Here is a 15,224-nt window from a genome sequence, read left to right as displayed (position 1 = left end):
CTCTCTTGCATGTGTTTTGAAGTTTGCAGCGTTTCTCTCTTGCATGTGTTTTGATGTTTGCAGCGTTTCTCTCTTGCATGTGTTTTGGGGTTTGCAGCGTTTCTCTCTTGCATGTGTTTTGGGGTTTGCAGCGTTTCTCTCTTGCATGTGTTTTGGGGTTTGCAGCGTTTCTCTCTTGCATGTGTTTTGGGGTTTGCAGCGTTTCTCTCTTGCATGTGTTTTGAGGTTTGCAGCGTTTCTCTCTTGCATGTGTTTTGGGGTTTGCAGCGTTTCTCTCTTGCATGTGTTTTGGGGTTTGCAGCGTTTCTCTCTTGCATGTGTTTTGGGGTTTGCAGCGTTTCTCTCTTGCATGTGTTTCGGGGTTTGCAGCGCGTGTGCTCCGGTCGTTTTTGTGATTGCCGCATTTTTCTCTTGCAGCGTTTTACTGTTGGATTTGTTTTGCTGTTTGCAGTGCGTTTGCACGTGTCGGCCACCGTATGATTGAGACAAAAAAACATACAATGTCTCCTCTTGAATATTAATTCCAATCTCACAAGCTCTACTCATCCAGTCACAGAAACCTAGCTCACATTAACCTTGATTTTGTAAGCAGATGTAGACAATAAATAGGTCTGCAGTGATGTGAGTTAAAGGTGCAAAGATGATTGCTTGACTTGTATACACTAGTATGTAGTCTAACTCACTCAAAATAAAAATACAAAATCTTCATAGCAAACAACAATGTAATTCACCCCATAGCAGTTATCACAAGACTCAAACGACAAAAACAAACTACCTAAATCATATAATACCTACTTAGTGCATTGTTTGTAAAGATCAAAATGCTGATCAAGCCTGACAACTGCCATGGCATTTAGATCAGTCAGATGAGTGCGATCTTTGTCTTCTTCTTACATGATGCTCATAATTCAGAAAGCCATGTTAAGCAGCCCTCATCAATACTCATATTTCCAAAATAGATTTAATTCACTGTTCTTTTTCCAAAAGAACAGTTTGCTTTTCACATCTATCAATTTTGCATAAATTATAGAGCATTAATTTCACACAAGATGCACACTGCTTAGTAGACTGTAATGTGTATATGTATGTGTTTGCAAACACTGCATAAGGGACAGAGGTCGGTAGTAACGAGTTACATTTACTTGAGTAAGTTTTTGAAAAAAATTATACTTCTAGGAGTAGTTTTAAATCACTATACTTTTTACTTTTAATTGAACAGATTTGTGAAGAAGAAACCGTACTCTTACTCCACTACATTATGCTACGAGAGAGAGAGAGAGAGAGAGAGAGAGAGAGAGAGAGAGAGAGAGAGAGAGAGAGACTTCCACCAAAGGCTCTACCACGTGACTGTGTTTCACCAATCAAACGTAGCCGTGCAGTCTCGGCACGTGCAGAGTATAGCTCTGGTCACATGACCATACTCAATCTCAGCGGCGGGACGGGTTAGTTTTACAATTTACAGTCATAGCAAACAAAAAAAGAAATAGATGAAAAATATCAGAATCAACGGTCGGAAATGAAAACACAGACGAGGCCTCATACTAAAAGCATGTTTACCTTACAAAAAGTGCGAAATAGCAGCTACATTATGTGTCTTCTGTGTCAACCAAAATATACGTTATACGCCATTTCAGCATTCAGAAATTCAACATCTAACTTGATCAAACATGTAGCGGTAAGCTTCCTAAATTAATTTCCCCTGTGGATAGGCAAATATTTGTTTTTTAGGTTATATATATATGTTTTAAACATTTCCTAAGTCTCTTTTATTTTTTAATGAAGTACTTGAATTTACCTAGATTATTTTTAATTTATCTATTTTGTACGGAGCCCTTAAAATGACATATGAGAGTAAAATAAGACCCAAGGTTTTCTCGTGCGCACGCAAAACTTTCTCGTTCGCACCTGAAACTTTCTCGTGCGCACCTGAAACTTTTCTGGTGGGAACGTGAAACTTTCTCGTGCGCACCCGAAACTTTCTGGTGGGAACGTGAAACTTAAAGAATTAGGCCCAGGATACTTACTCTTACGCGGTTTGATATCCGCAGAAAGTTGACCTGCGTCTGACATTAGACCTACATCAGTGGCGGCTGCTGACTTTTAAAACAGGGGAAGCCCATATTACGCCATTGTGACAAAACTAGCTAACACGACAAACAAATGCACAACAGGAATATGATTGACAAAACTTCTAAACCACAAGGATGTGTTTCTTATTTACAGTGTAATATTTACAAAAGTGTATGTGTGTAAAGGATGGAAATGGAAACGATGGGAAATGAGGGAAACTCCGACAGCACTTTGACAGACAACCAGTCTCTTTCGTATCCGCTTTGGGACTGCAGTTCCAGCGTGCTTCTCCCCGCTTAAAAATTCTGCTGCCACAAGATCTGATGGACAAACACTAACTCCAATCATCACGACACAGCCCCTCATATTGACACGCCCACGTCTAATTTTCCCCCAGAGACGCCGGGCTGCCTCGGAAGCCTGGGTGTTAGTGGCGGCTTCATAACATGATTTCCTCAGTGAACGGCGGCGATTTCAGAACAAATCACTTCATTAAGCTACAGGACAACATGTTGTAGTTATGAAAGTAAATGCAGTATTGGGCATATCTTGTGTTTTTTGAATAACTGTTTTATCGTCAATTTAACATTGAAGATGTAGCAATTTCGCCAGAGAATGGGAGAGGCTGTCCGGCTTCCCGTGTTTTGTCTCTGAATAGCCGCGGCTGACCTACATGACGATTCTCTGCCCGTCCTGCTGCCTAACCTACACTGTTTTACAATAAAGTGAAAGTTTCTCGTGCGCATCAATTTTAATTTATTTTATCAATTGGATTAACTCTAATTTGCCCAAAGAAGATAATTTTGTATTTTTGTCTGTCTGAATACTTGTGTTAACAAATAAATCAGACATTACTCAAAATTTACTCAGTACTTGAGTAGTTTTTTCACCAAGCACTTTTTTTTTACTCGTACTCAAGTAATTTTTTTGGATGAGTACTTTTTACTTTTACTTGAGTCATATTATTCTAAAGTAACAGTACTTTTACTTGAGTACAATTTTTGGCTACTCTACCCACCTCTGATAAGGAGAACATTTTCTGAAACACAACTACAAAAAGATTGTGTAGCTCACATTGATGTACATTTGCTACACAGCTCTATAGCTACCACATTGCTGCCAGGATCAGCAGGAAAAACAATAAAAGATAAAGCAATCTTTTAGTATCTATAACTGTGTATTTCTGTCAACCCTCTTTTACTCACTATAACATAGGGCTGGGCGATATTGGAAAAAGTTATATATATATATATATATATATATATATATCAGTTGATATCGATATATAATCACGATATAAAACAAATATAAAACAAATTTTAAATGTTCTCTTAATTGAGATTTGATGATATCAGAAGGTTAATTTTTAATTAATATTTATTTTCTGTCAAAGTTGAACATGATATGTGACACTATACAACCGTTTCAGATAAATACAGAACAGGTATTTTAAATTAAAATCCTATATCTGACCGGTCAACTGTTTGCTCTCCAGCAGCGGTTGTCTCGCTTGCTGTTCGGGAGCTCTCTCCCGACGTCTCAGCTGCTGTAGACATCCCTCACAAACATAGTAAACTCACTCAGTTATTTGTATAAGGAACACACAGGAAACATGTTGCTCTGAACTCACTACTACGACGTATATGTGCGTGTAAAGATTGTCTATAGTGACAGACATCGCACTCTAACATCAACTAATCAAAAAAAGTTTGCATTCTGTGTTCAAACGGATGGCGCTGCTTCAGGTGATGAAAAAGATTAGTGGTGTTCCCCGTCTTTGTCGGAACATGTGCTCGACATAACACACTACTCTTATTCGTGTCGGACTCCCTGCTCACAGCTTAGTAGGCTGCGTTATGTGAGGATTTTGTGCAAACTCAGGACCCAGCTACGTGGCAGGAGATTCAGGTAATCACCGGCCTGCCTCTCCGTGGCCAACGCTGCGCGGTCCAGACCACGGGAAAGGCGCTGGGGATAATGGTTCTGCGTTTCCTTTTTTAATCGACAATTTCGTCGGATTCTGGTGTGGATATGTCGTCGCCTTTGTACTCTGCATTATTCTCGCCTTCTTCGAACCCAGTTTCACTCATCCCCCCCCCCAACTTGTTTTTTTTTTTCATTTCTCTTCTCCATCTCCATCTCCGTCTCTCTCTCCAACTGCAGCCATGCTGCTCACAACAGGGAAGTGTGTGTGTCCTAACTGGACGGCAGCCGGCAGACGCTGATACCGTTGCTGTGATTACTTTTGCCATGTGATAGCCTATCAAATGTAGGTCACGAGTAGATTATCGAGATCGATCAAAATTTTATCGCGTTCCCGATTCGAGATCGAATTATCGCCCAGCCCTACTATAACAGATCATAAGTTGCATTGGATAATCACACATGCCACAGTAAAGACAAATGAGATGTTTGACATTAAAAGAAATTTGGTGACAAAGCTTCTGTTTTACTGTTGCAAAGCAAGATAAGTCATTGATTGGAGGTCAGATCAATGAGGAATGTCAAGTCTCACATTTTTCCTATGCATTTGTCTCTATATTCAGCACTTGTGCAATGCCAGAAGAACAAGTATTTCATTAATTTCAGCAGTAGAGGGCAGCCAAGGACAATTTAATGGCTGCACAGCCTTTACTGAAAAAAAAAGAAAGAAAGAAAGGAAAGAAATTTTGTTTTTTCCAGAATGTCAGAGGGAAGAGTGCCTACCAGCATTGACTATGGCGTCCACTTCCAAGACAGTAATGTCCCCCTTGTAGAGAGATACTTTGTCACTCAGCCTTCCTCCACCTGTCGGCTCCTTCTCTTCCTCTTTGTCATTCGCTGAAAAACAAATTACAATCTGCTGCATTAAATAAAAAAAGACTATAAATATGTAGCTGTGTCATTGAATAAATACTCACATTATTTGTGTATTAGAACAGACATAGCTCTTTACAAAGAGTTCCCAAATGGCATTTATCTTTTTAATATCATTGTTATTAGCTGCATCTTTTTAATCAAACCAAATCACTCAATTTTCATTGAATTAACATTGAAAATACACAGAAAAATATCCACAACTTTTTGCCAAAAAGATGTGGCTACTTGTGGTGGGGAGAAAAAAAAAAAAAAAAAGTTACCAACGTTCAAGTTACAGAACTACACTTTTGAAGACCACAGTGTATATTGATTCTAACCTTCCCTATCTGACTGTAACTTGCATAATGAGTGAGTCACAACTGGCAGCTCTAAATCCTTGTCAATGTGGGCTAACAAGTAACTGCCAAATAGCTTTGAAAGCAAGTTCCTCATAAGCCACAGTGTCCTAATGCTTGATGTGCACGTCATACAACTAAACAACTACAACATCAACTCTTCACTTAAAACCTTTTGTTTGTTTGTTTTTCCATAAAAGTAGGTCCCCTGCTTTTTGACATAACTTTTCCTGAAATCGTCTTTGAAAATGTGGAAATATCAAATTATGTTCTCTAGTGAATGAGACATGAACACTGGCCTGACTGACATCGCATCCACTCAAAGTTTACATTACAATTTTGGTTTGTGTGTCAACGATAATATGACCATTCGAAACAGTACGGTGTAGTTGTAACCGCAGAAAAAGAAAAAACACAAGTTCTTTACAATTACTTGTACAATGTAAAAAACAGGAAATAAGCAATACACACATCTGAAACTAATTTCAGCAAAGTAATTTTTTGTTTAGCACTTTTTATCCAGAGTAAATCACAAAGTGAAAATGTAAACATGGAAAAGGAGCTTTAACAAGACCTCAAGATATCCACCACATGATACACCCAAATCCAACCTACCCCTAAACCAGAAGCATAAAAGATTATGTTACAAATAAAGTAACACTAAAAACAAAGAACTGAGAAATGCTACAATATTTAGAATCTTGTAGATTTATAATAAGGACGAGTAATTGAAGTTCCTTTATATGTCTCTAAGCACTAGAGACATATAAAGGAACTTCAATTTTTTAATTATACAATTAAAAATCGTACTATCAGAAGAAGAAAAAAATTAATTAACTGGTGATGATATCTAATTTATATCTAAAAACTGAGTTTTTCCCTCCTCTGTTCCCATTAAAAAAAAAAATTAAATGAAAATGGGGTTTTTTTTGTTTGTTTTAAAAAAAAAAAAAAAGAAACAATCATCTCATAATGGTTTCCTGACACAAAGAAGAATCTGGGATTGTCAAAATACCTGCGTTTGTCTGGACGGGGCCATAGTGTATTCTCATTTTAGCATTTTCAATAACTAACAACTGAAAATAATCAAATTCTCCTGGACTCCCTCTTGAGTTGGTTCTGTCCAACTTTACCCATAGACAGGTTTCAGTGCATCATCATCATCATCACAGAGATGTGTGTGCATTTATGGGGCAGAAAAGCAGCACTCAACCTAGTTTGTTTGGCAGAGTCGAGCTCATAAACAGAAACAACAAGCCAAGAGCAAGAGCAGAAGACTGTGGATCCAGGTCAGTAAAAGAGCAGACTGAGCTATGTTTTGCAACTATTGTACCTATGCATGAGAACAACAGCTGCACTCAGAGGTCGCCACTGTCTGTCTGCTCTCAGAAAGGAATGTCCCACAGCCTTGGTGGTATCAGCAGCACTGTCTGCTCCGAGAAGAGGATATTCCAGAAGGGCAGACTCATAAACAAAATGCAAACCTCCGTCTGTTTACCCTATAAAAGCTTGTGGAGAATTTAGCATCTTTGAACATTTGCATCACAGCCTCTGTATGTAAATTGTTCCCTTGTTGCAACAAATGTCTTATGCTTTAGAATCTCAGACAGTGTTCCTGAGTATTCTTATAAATTTTCCTATAAAAGTCCCAAAGTCTCTGCAGTGCTCATGTCTCATAATGCACAACTCTGATCCCGTGTCAGAAGATTCAGCTTTTAAAACTACATAGAAAACATAAGCGTAAGGACTTGGAGATTTTTTTTAAAAACCGTCCCTGTAATTCTGTAATGTGTATCAGGCAATGCAATTAGAACTTGTCATGGGAAACTAGCATTCCTGCTATGCTGCTGATACTATCAAATAAGGAGAGAAACACAACCAACCATTAAAAAAAAAAAAAAAACAGGTATGATCAATCAGAAATAATGTCAACTTTAAAAAAAGTCAATATTAGAACTCTGAATTACTAAATAGCCTTTTATAAGAGTAATTCAATTACTAAGTCAACAGGAATTTACAAACAATGAAAATGTGCATTAATCAACAAAGTTAATTTAAAATCCTATGACTGTCAACCATAGTTTTTCTCTCTGGGTGCAAGTGCATCAATGTACAGAAAAGCCATCTATATTCCACAGCCAGCTCAGTTACAATGTGAGACTTGGAGGTGAGCAAATGTGCCATTGGCCATATACAGTTTCTTTGTAATCACAAGCCAGTGGGCATATTGTGGGCAATGTTGTTTTCATTGTCTTGCCCAAAAACCCATCAACAGATGGAAGGACTGGGGATCGAACTGCCAACCTTCTATTTGGAAGAAAACCAATCACTCTATTCCAGAGCCAAGGCCTCCCCAATACAGTCTGAATTGGCTTAAGAGACTAACAGTTGCACTCTCTTCAGATAATAAAATACCTTCTATGTTACATTTCAAGTGTGTAAAACTCAGATTCGAGTCAAAACAACCCCAACAGTTTAAAAAATGCTTTGATGGTTTTAATGCCAATGCTAACAACTGAGTTTCTCTCTGAATTTCAGTACCAATTAATATTTCAGTATTGCCCTGTCTGCACTATAGAAATGTTTCTAGCATCCATGACTTATTACACAGGCAAACAGCCCCGGGTAATCAGGAGACATGGCGATGTACAGCTGTGTGACTTCAGCACATCAGAGGATATTGCTTGAAACTTTGTGATGAACAGTTAATCTTTTTTTCCTCCTCCTTTGAGTTTATCCTAAAATGTTTAAGTTCAAGTCTGTGGTTATCATATTAGTTTTAATGGCCACTGTCCAAAGGATCTTTGATATTGTACAGGGTTAGTTAGTGAAGAGAACATTTAAAGAATTTTGTTGGGGTTTTTTTCAGCAGATATGAAATAGCATTTTTCAAAGGAAGACTGAGCCTGTGTTTTTTTTTTCAAAACAATAAAAATGTCAGTTGCCTATACATAATGATGGTTTGAGATAGTTTTTAAAAACCTATATATATTACACAAAAATTTCATAAATTCTGATCTGTTATACAATGAAACCTAACTTGTCGCTTTAACAAATATTGTCTGCTGTGTTGACTTCCATCTTTCTTTTATAATTCAAGGTATTGACTCATATACTTAAATCGTTTAAGTGTTCTCTGATGTTAAACATACATTTCAACCAAAGCGCTTTCATAAGGGCACCTGGACTTCTGTTTCTTGGTTCTTAGGATTACCATAATGAGGATGTGTGAAAATATAAACAAACAATCATCCATTTCAACAAAACTGACTGATTGATCTTAGAGTATTCACTCTTTAAACTTACAGGACACCAAGGAGCTCAAATGGATGAGCAGGTATTTAATGTACAGTGAACCCTCGCTATAACGCGGTTCACCTTTCACGGTCTCGCTGCTTCACGGATTTGCATCGTGCATTGTGTTCTGCATTCTGATTGGCTAAACAGTCTCTCCGCTTCTTCTCTACCTGTGTGTCAATAACGTTGCGGTTTAATATGTACACGTACATTACAGATCTCAAACATAATTGATGGTGGCATGTCGGTATATAAGAATCTTTTTGCCCAGAAGAAAAAAGGGCGACAACAACTACCGATAACTGTTCTTCTCTCGAAAAAACACACCTGCACCGCAGGCTTTAGAAGAAAAAAAAACGCTACAGAGCGGAGTCAGGATGCAGCAGCTCAGTCAGAAGAGCAGTGAAATACACGCGAGTCACTATTTGTCCCACTGTACTTTGTATTTTCTTTCAAAATCATTTTTCATTTTCTCCCGTTCTAATCCAACGACTCGGGTCGCGGTGAGGCGGTGCTGATCTCTGCAATTTGAAGCCTTCAGTTCATATTGATGATTAAAATGATTATTTTACAGTACAGTAGTTATTTGTAAAAAAAAAAAAAAAACGTTTATACAGTACTTTTATGTGTTAAATAAATGCTTGGGCCTGTAAAAAGGTTTTGTTCTTTGGTTTCAATGTATTATGGAGTATTTCATTGTATAATAATTGTAAAAAAAAAAATACAGGTTACTACTTCACGGATTTCGCCTATCACGGGTTCTTTTTGGAACGTAACCCCCGCGAAAAACGAGGGTTCACTGTACTGAGGTTGACGCTCCTTGATGCAGCCCAGGTTCAAGCAAAGGTTCCCAGCCTGCAGCCCTTACCTGCATGTCATCCCTCTCCGTCTCTGACCCCTTGACCTGTCAAGCTACTTTCAAATCAAGAAAAAAGTTCAAACTTACTAAACAAACTATTTCTATTTAAGATGTAGAACTTGTAGATGGAGCTTCTACCACAGTCACTTTGTACTGGATTATGTAAAACGACAAGATGCTCATTCACTCCCAGTGACTTATTGGGTGATAATACTGGGTCCGTCTATGAAGGGGTATGGAATAAATTCTACACCATCTTCATCATTATTAACAATATTTTTCTCATAAATTGACATCGATACTATAAAACTTACTGATTAGTTAAGTTCTCTAAATTCCTCTGTCATATGTTCTGTATGACAACATAGTTGTTAAATTGGATTATTTGCTGTGGTAAAGAAATGTGAAATAATTTGTACATTTATCATCTACAGCAAACTTGAAAGACATTCAGCACCTGAAACAATGAGTGTTTTGTTTTGTTTTTCTTACAAGCATTTTCCTGTCTCCAGGTTGGAATCTTTTCCAGAGGGGTAAAATCTTGACGACGATATTCCTTGCGCCTCTCCTCCCATTCTAAACGGAGCAGTCTTTCTGTTGAAGAAAGCAACAGTTCAGAGAAAAATCATTCACTCCTATTGAATGATTAAATATAAAGAAAGAAAGAAATATGCACACAAGTAATAACAAGTGTAACGCTGAACCTAATTTAAGTTAACTGAAAAAAATAAAGTTTTTTTATTCATTCATCGATTATAATTTCCTTATTTACATCTATTACCATGCTTTACGAGTTAAACACACAAACATTTCCTTCTAACTAACCATCTCCCTTTGCCCTCCTTTTTTCTTAAAAGCCAACATCAATTTCTGGAATAGCTGCAGGTCTCATTATGATTGGGGTTTTGTCTAGAACTATACTCCTCCTCTGCCAGTCTGCTGATATCATCATTAGAGTCCTACAATACACTGCTCCTGCACTATCTCTCAAAGTTTTTTTTATGTTTACTTAAAGGAAATCAATTAATTTTCTATACCCGGTTAATTCAATGGGATTAGCCTATTAGCCCAATGGCAGCCTATCCCAGCTGTCATTGGGGAGAAGCGGGGTACACCCTGGACAGGTTACCAGCTATCACAGGGCCACACAGAGACCATGTACACTCACACTCACTCCTAGGGACAATTTAGAGTCACCAATTAACCTAACATGCATGGTTTTGGACAGTGGGAGGGAGCCAGACACGAACCCACACATACATAGGGAGGACATGCAAACTCTACACAGAAAGGCCCCAGCCGGGAATCAAACCTGAAACTTTCCTGCTGTGAGGTGACAGTGCAGCCCCCTTTATGGAAATGTGGTCCTAAATAACTGATTCTGAACAATATGACCCTACTTCAAGCTGTAGGATTCAAGCTCCAGTCCTGTGCAATTCAAAACAGGATAAAGTGGGCATAAATGGTGGTTTGAGGGGTAATGAAAATAAGTTGCCAAAAGCAAACAATTGTTTTTACTGCACTTTGTGATCCGTCTGCTCTGTATGGAGAGCTTACTTTTGTACTCCCACTGATCTGTGTGCCGAATTTGTTGTTAGATTCTTAGGTTTTACTAAAAACTATCGTAATTGTCTGAAATCACACAGCTAGCTGCTGATCAATGTCCTCACGATGTTGTGTCCTTGTCTTCATGGTTACTGACTGCAAAAGAGCTTCACACTGCTACCATTTGGTCAGACAGCACGGGGCTTGCTCTGCTGAAGAAACGTCACCCTAATTATGCACTTCACTGTGAAACCTGTTGCCAGATAAATGTTCTGTGCACATAAAACTGTGTGGACATCACCTATAAAACACTTTCAAATTAAATGCATTTTGATTTACATCGCAGAAACACTGTACTCTATTCTTAAAAGGAACTATAAGTTATGAGGCTTTCCTCTAATACCAGTAACATCTGATCCCATTTTGATATGAAATATAAGATTCCTAAGGTCATACTGTGGAAAAGTCTCACAGTAAGTCATGCTTAAATTAAAGGTATTACATGAGTGGGGGATAGCCATTGTAGCACCAATGGATTTTCTCACCCCCTTTCCTAATTATGTTATTCCCAAAGCTTCATTTATTCTGCATGGATGAATATAAAGGCAGTTGAACACAGCAAAGCTCTCTGGATTACACTAAAGTGCTTTATCAATATGTTAAACTACAAGTGAGGAATTCTTAAGCTTAGCTTACATAAAGTGGACTGGCTCTAATTCTATTTCATATTGCAAGGAACGAAATAAATTCACAAGAGCTTCATGACAAGACACTGGTAATAACAAAGAAGGTGAACTATTCATATTAATAACTCGACACGTAATTCAACAAAGATTTCTAGCAAGCCCTGTCTCATATGTAAAGTCAGATAAACACAGGTTAGAGGTGGAAACTGACCTGACATAAATGTGATATGACGATGAAGACAATGGGCATACAGCACTGCCTCTGCTATTGTTGAAGAAAACAGTGGAGCAAGGAAAACACAGGTGCGTGGAATATCTTTAACGATGGCTGCATTCCATTTAGTGTTTTCTGGTATCAAAGCCATGCTCACTCAGTGAAATAAATGGACAAGGTGGAAGAAATGGAATGCTGACACCATTAATGTATGTGATTAACCACACCTGTGCAGCACCTGTTATGACATGAATAAAAAGTTTCCAAGGAAAAAGCTCTACTGTATGTGAAGAAGTCAGAAGTTGAATAAACCAACAACCAAAAATGACTTTATTGGCCCTTTCGAAAGTCAACAGGTCCATCCTGTGTCTCTGAGACCCAAAGCACCTGGAGTAATACAAACAATTCTCATAATATGTCAGTTTCTCTTTGCTTTTTTAAATACAGGAGCAGTTATTTTGATACAATTGACACAATCAGTTATTAGTTATTATAAGTGTTAGCGTTTTATATGAAACACCTCTCTTTGTGCAAGACTGTTGTTTGTCAACATGCTACAAATGAGTTGCAGAAAGGTGTGTTTGCAACTCAGGGAGCTCCTGTCCGTGCATCATACAGGTGGAAGACAGCAAATGTTAGTCAATGGAATACAGACAGATACATGAAGATTATGGGAACATATTAGAGCACGTAAAATACAAGCTAATAGACAGACAAGACGCAATGAACAGTGTTGTTGCGAATGTCAAACGTGCAATACGGCAGTTAAACAAAGGCGCAATATATAACATCTGTACAGTCACCGTATGGGATAATCGAATAGTCTAGAAAATGCCAGAGCAGTATCCAGGAAATACCCATATTGTCTGTCAATCTTCTGCTATGGATAGAATTCATACTGTCTGCCATGGAGATGGTGATATTCATTTCCCCCAAAAAAACAACCCTTACCTTTTTCAGTCTTCCAGTCCTTTTTCTTTTTGCTCATGCTGCCGGAGTGATTAGACTTCGAGTGGTTGTTTTTTGACTGTGGCAACCCCAGGCTCACAGAGAATAGAGTTCCGGGGGGGGAATGAAACAGAAATGTAAAGTGAAACAGCCCCTGGACGGTTGTCTCACCTGTGAAGCTGTCAAATTTCTATGGACCTCAGTCAGTTCAACCTACCGTGATTGCACCGTAAATTATGTGTACGAAATTGGGCCAGACGATTGGTTCACAGAGAGGGGGAAGTGGGCGTACGATTGGTCCGGCTCGTAGTCAATCACAAATCGTTCACACAGAGTACAGTGAGGGTAGGTTGTTTCCGGCGGCTCATCCTCCTGGCGTGTGAGGCGGTAAGTGTGTTACGCCGGGCAACTCTGGCACGATATTCATACGGAAGTCCCTATAAGTGCACAGTCCTCTAACGTTAAAAAAAAAAAAAAAAAGAAATAGTATGCTTAAATAGTTTACGTTTTTTTATTCTATTATCTAAGTGTTGCAAGCAACTGCAACCGTTGATAGTACACTTTATTTGTAGGCCTAATGTAGATTTACTAACTTGGCTAATTTTTCCTTCAAAGTTGCTATGTTATTTATAATTATTCATTATTTACACTTAATGAATAAAGATGTATCAAGTCCTGCATGTCAGAGGACAGTATCTCACAGGATACATCCTATCAGACCAGTAAGTCAGGCTGTCATATGTGAGAGGATGGTTCCAGAGACCACCGTCTGTCATCTGTTGTGTTAGCACTGCCCTGGTCCAGACCCATCTGCTCCTGAAACCGCTGACATTATCTGAGTGGAAAATTTCTTTCATCCAAGCTGTAGCTTCTATGAACCTCATCCAGTTTTTTTTTTTTTTTTTCTAAACTGAATTATAGCCAGTATCTAAGGGTAAATGTGTAACTGAATACATTAACATCAAACAAACAGTATGCTCCTGCTCCGTTTGGACTCTTTATATCTTAATGTTGCAATGTAAATTGTTCTCTAAGCACATCATAATGCAGCCAAATTAAAGATCTTTATCACACTGAGCTGCTGCACTTTTTAGGATATTAACACAAAGTAGGCTAATCACCTCTCACATCTAGAACAGATTTTTAATCATTTGTCCTCATGGTGTTAATTACTTTCCACTTTAGCTGACAATTGTGGATTAACAAAATATTATAAAACTATAGGCTATCAGTTCCTTTTATATTTAAAACATTGGGACATCTTCAATTTTTTCTCCCTAGATCTCAATTCAAAATAGGATTGTAAACCAAAGTATGATTTTTGCCCTCCTTTTAAATAAAGATTAGATTTGACTGAAGATGAAGAGGCCTTTGCAGTTTTCCTTCTGTATTGTTCCCACAAAAACACTAGATGTCAGTCTTGCAGCACTGCAGCATTTCAAGCTGTGTACAGTGAGAGTGATTCTGGGCCTCAACAAGAGCACTTAGTTTCAGTTTTTTATCAGCAAGTCTTTCATCAGCAAGTCACCCTCTGCTGTCTGTAGTGAGAAAAACTCTTAACTCACAAGTGTAAGGCCCTGACTTCTTGTCTTTTTTTATTATTTGTATCTTATTTTATTTTAATTCAATTTCCCTGAGGGAAACTCCCAAAGGGATAAATAAAGTCACCTATTCACCATTACACTTGGGAAGATTTGATCAACTTGAAAACTTTAAGCAGCCTTTTTAAAATTGTAACAACTCAATCTGAATATGCAAAAATACAGATTAATTTATTGTTCTTGAGCAGCACACGTTTTTTTTGGTGGCATTAGTTCTTATTTTAATTTTTGTATTTTTGTGATGTGGTCACCCATTATACAAATCAGCTAACTGCAGTACTGTGTCATCATGGTACTACTAGTTTTCCTTGTTTAATTTCAGTATGATCCTAAATAATTATGTACAGCATTATGTATTCATTAGATGTCGTTTGTAAATATTTGATCATTGTGCTTCAGTCACTTTTTAATAGGTACAGTGCTAGCAACAAGATGTCTTTGTGAGAAACAAAAAGCAAAAAACTTGGCTGGCCTCAGTAAGCTTGAGTCTGCAGGGCAATCTGTACACTCCAAACAGAGGAGGATCTATTTGGGTAAGTTTGCGTAGGCTGCTTTTACTGTCATGGTTACAAGGAGATTAAACTGGTAGCTGTACCTACAAGTCACTAGCAAGAACACTGTCTCATCTAAGCTGTTGTTGGCTTGATTCATATGTCTCTCATTTCCCACTTATGGTAACAGCAACATAATAAAATGATCAACAGAGAAATGCACAGAATTATCCCTTACTTAAGGTAAGCCCAGAGGCTCTTAGAATTATGGTTGTAAAAAATTAAGCAATTATATGTGTTCTTATTTCAATATTCACAA

The 15,224-nt window shown here is 38.0% G+C and overlaps 1 protein-coding gene across 2 annotated transcripts in view; it reads right to left on the bottom strand.

Moving 5' to 3' along the window:
- Window positions 1-13,031, bottom strand: part of macrod2 (mono-ADP ribosylhydrolase 2) — a 432,443-nt gene extending 419,412 nt beyond the window's left edge. For both annotated transcript variants that reach the window (XM_075476803.1, XM_075476812.1), the window contains exons 1-3: window positions 12,817-13,031; window positions 9,913-10,014; window positions 4,777-4,890 (exon numbers count right to left, since the gene is read on the bottom strand). In XM_075476803.1, the coding sequence (XP_075332918.1) occupies window positions 4,777-4,890; window positions 9,913-10,014; window positions 12,817-12,853 (253 nt within the window). In that variant the 5' untranslated portion in view covers window positions 12,854-13,031. The remainder of the gene's footprint in view (window positions 1-4,776; window positions 4,891-9,912; window positions 10,015-12,816) is intronic.
- Between the last annotated feature and the right edge of the window lie 2,193 nt (window positions 13,032-15,224).

Source organism: Odontesthes bonariensis, chromosome 2 (genome assembly GCF_027942865.1).
Source record: "Odontesthes bonariensis isolate fOdoBon6 chromosome 2, fOdoBon6.hap1, whole genome shotgun sequence".
In the NCBI taxonomy this organism is placed as follows: Eukaryota; Metazoa; Chordata; class Actinopteri; order Atheriniformes; family Atherinopsidae; genus Odontesthes; species Odontesthes bonariensis.
The sequence above is the reverse complement of the archived record's forward strand: the minus strand, read 5'-3'. Positions and strand labels throughout refer to the sequence as shown.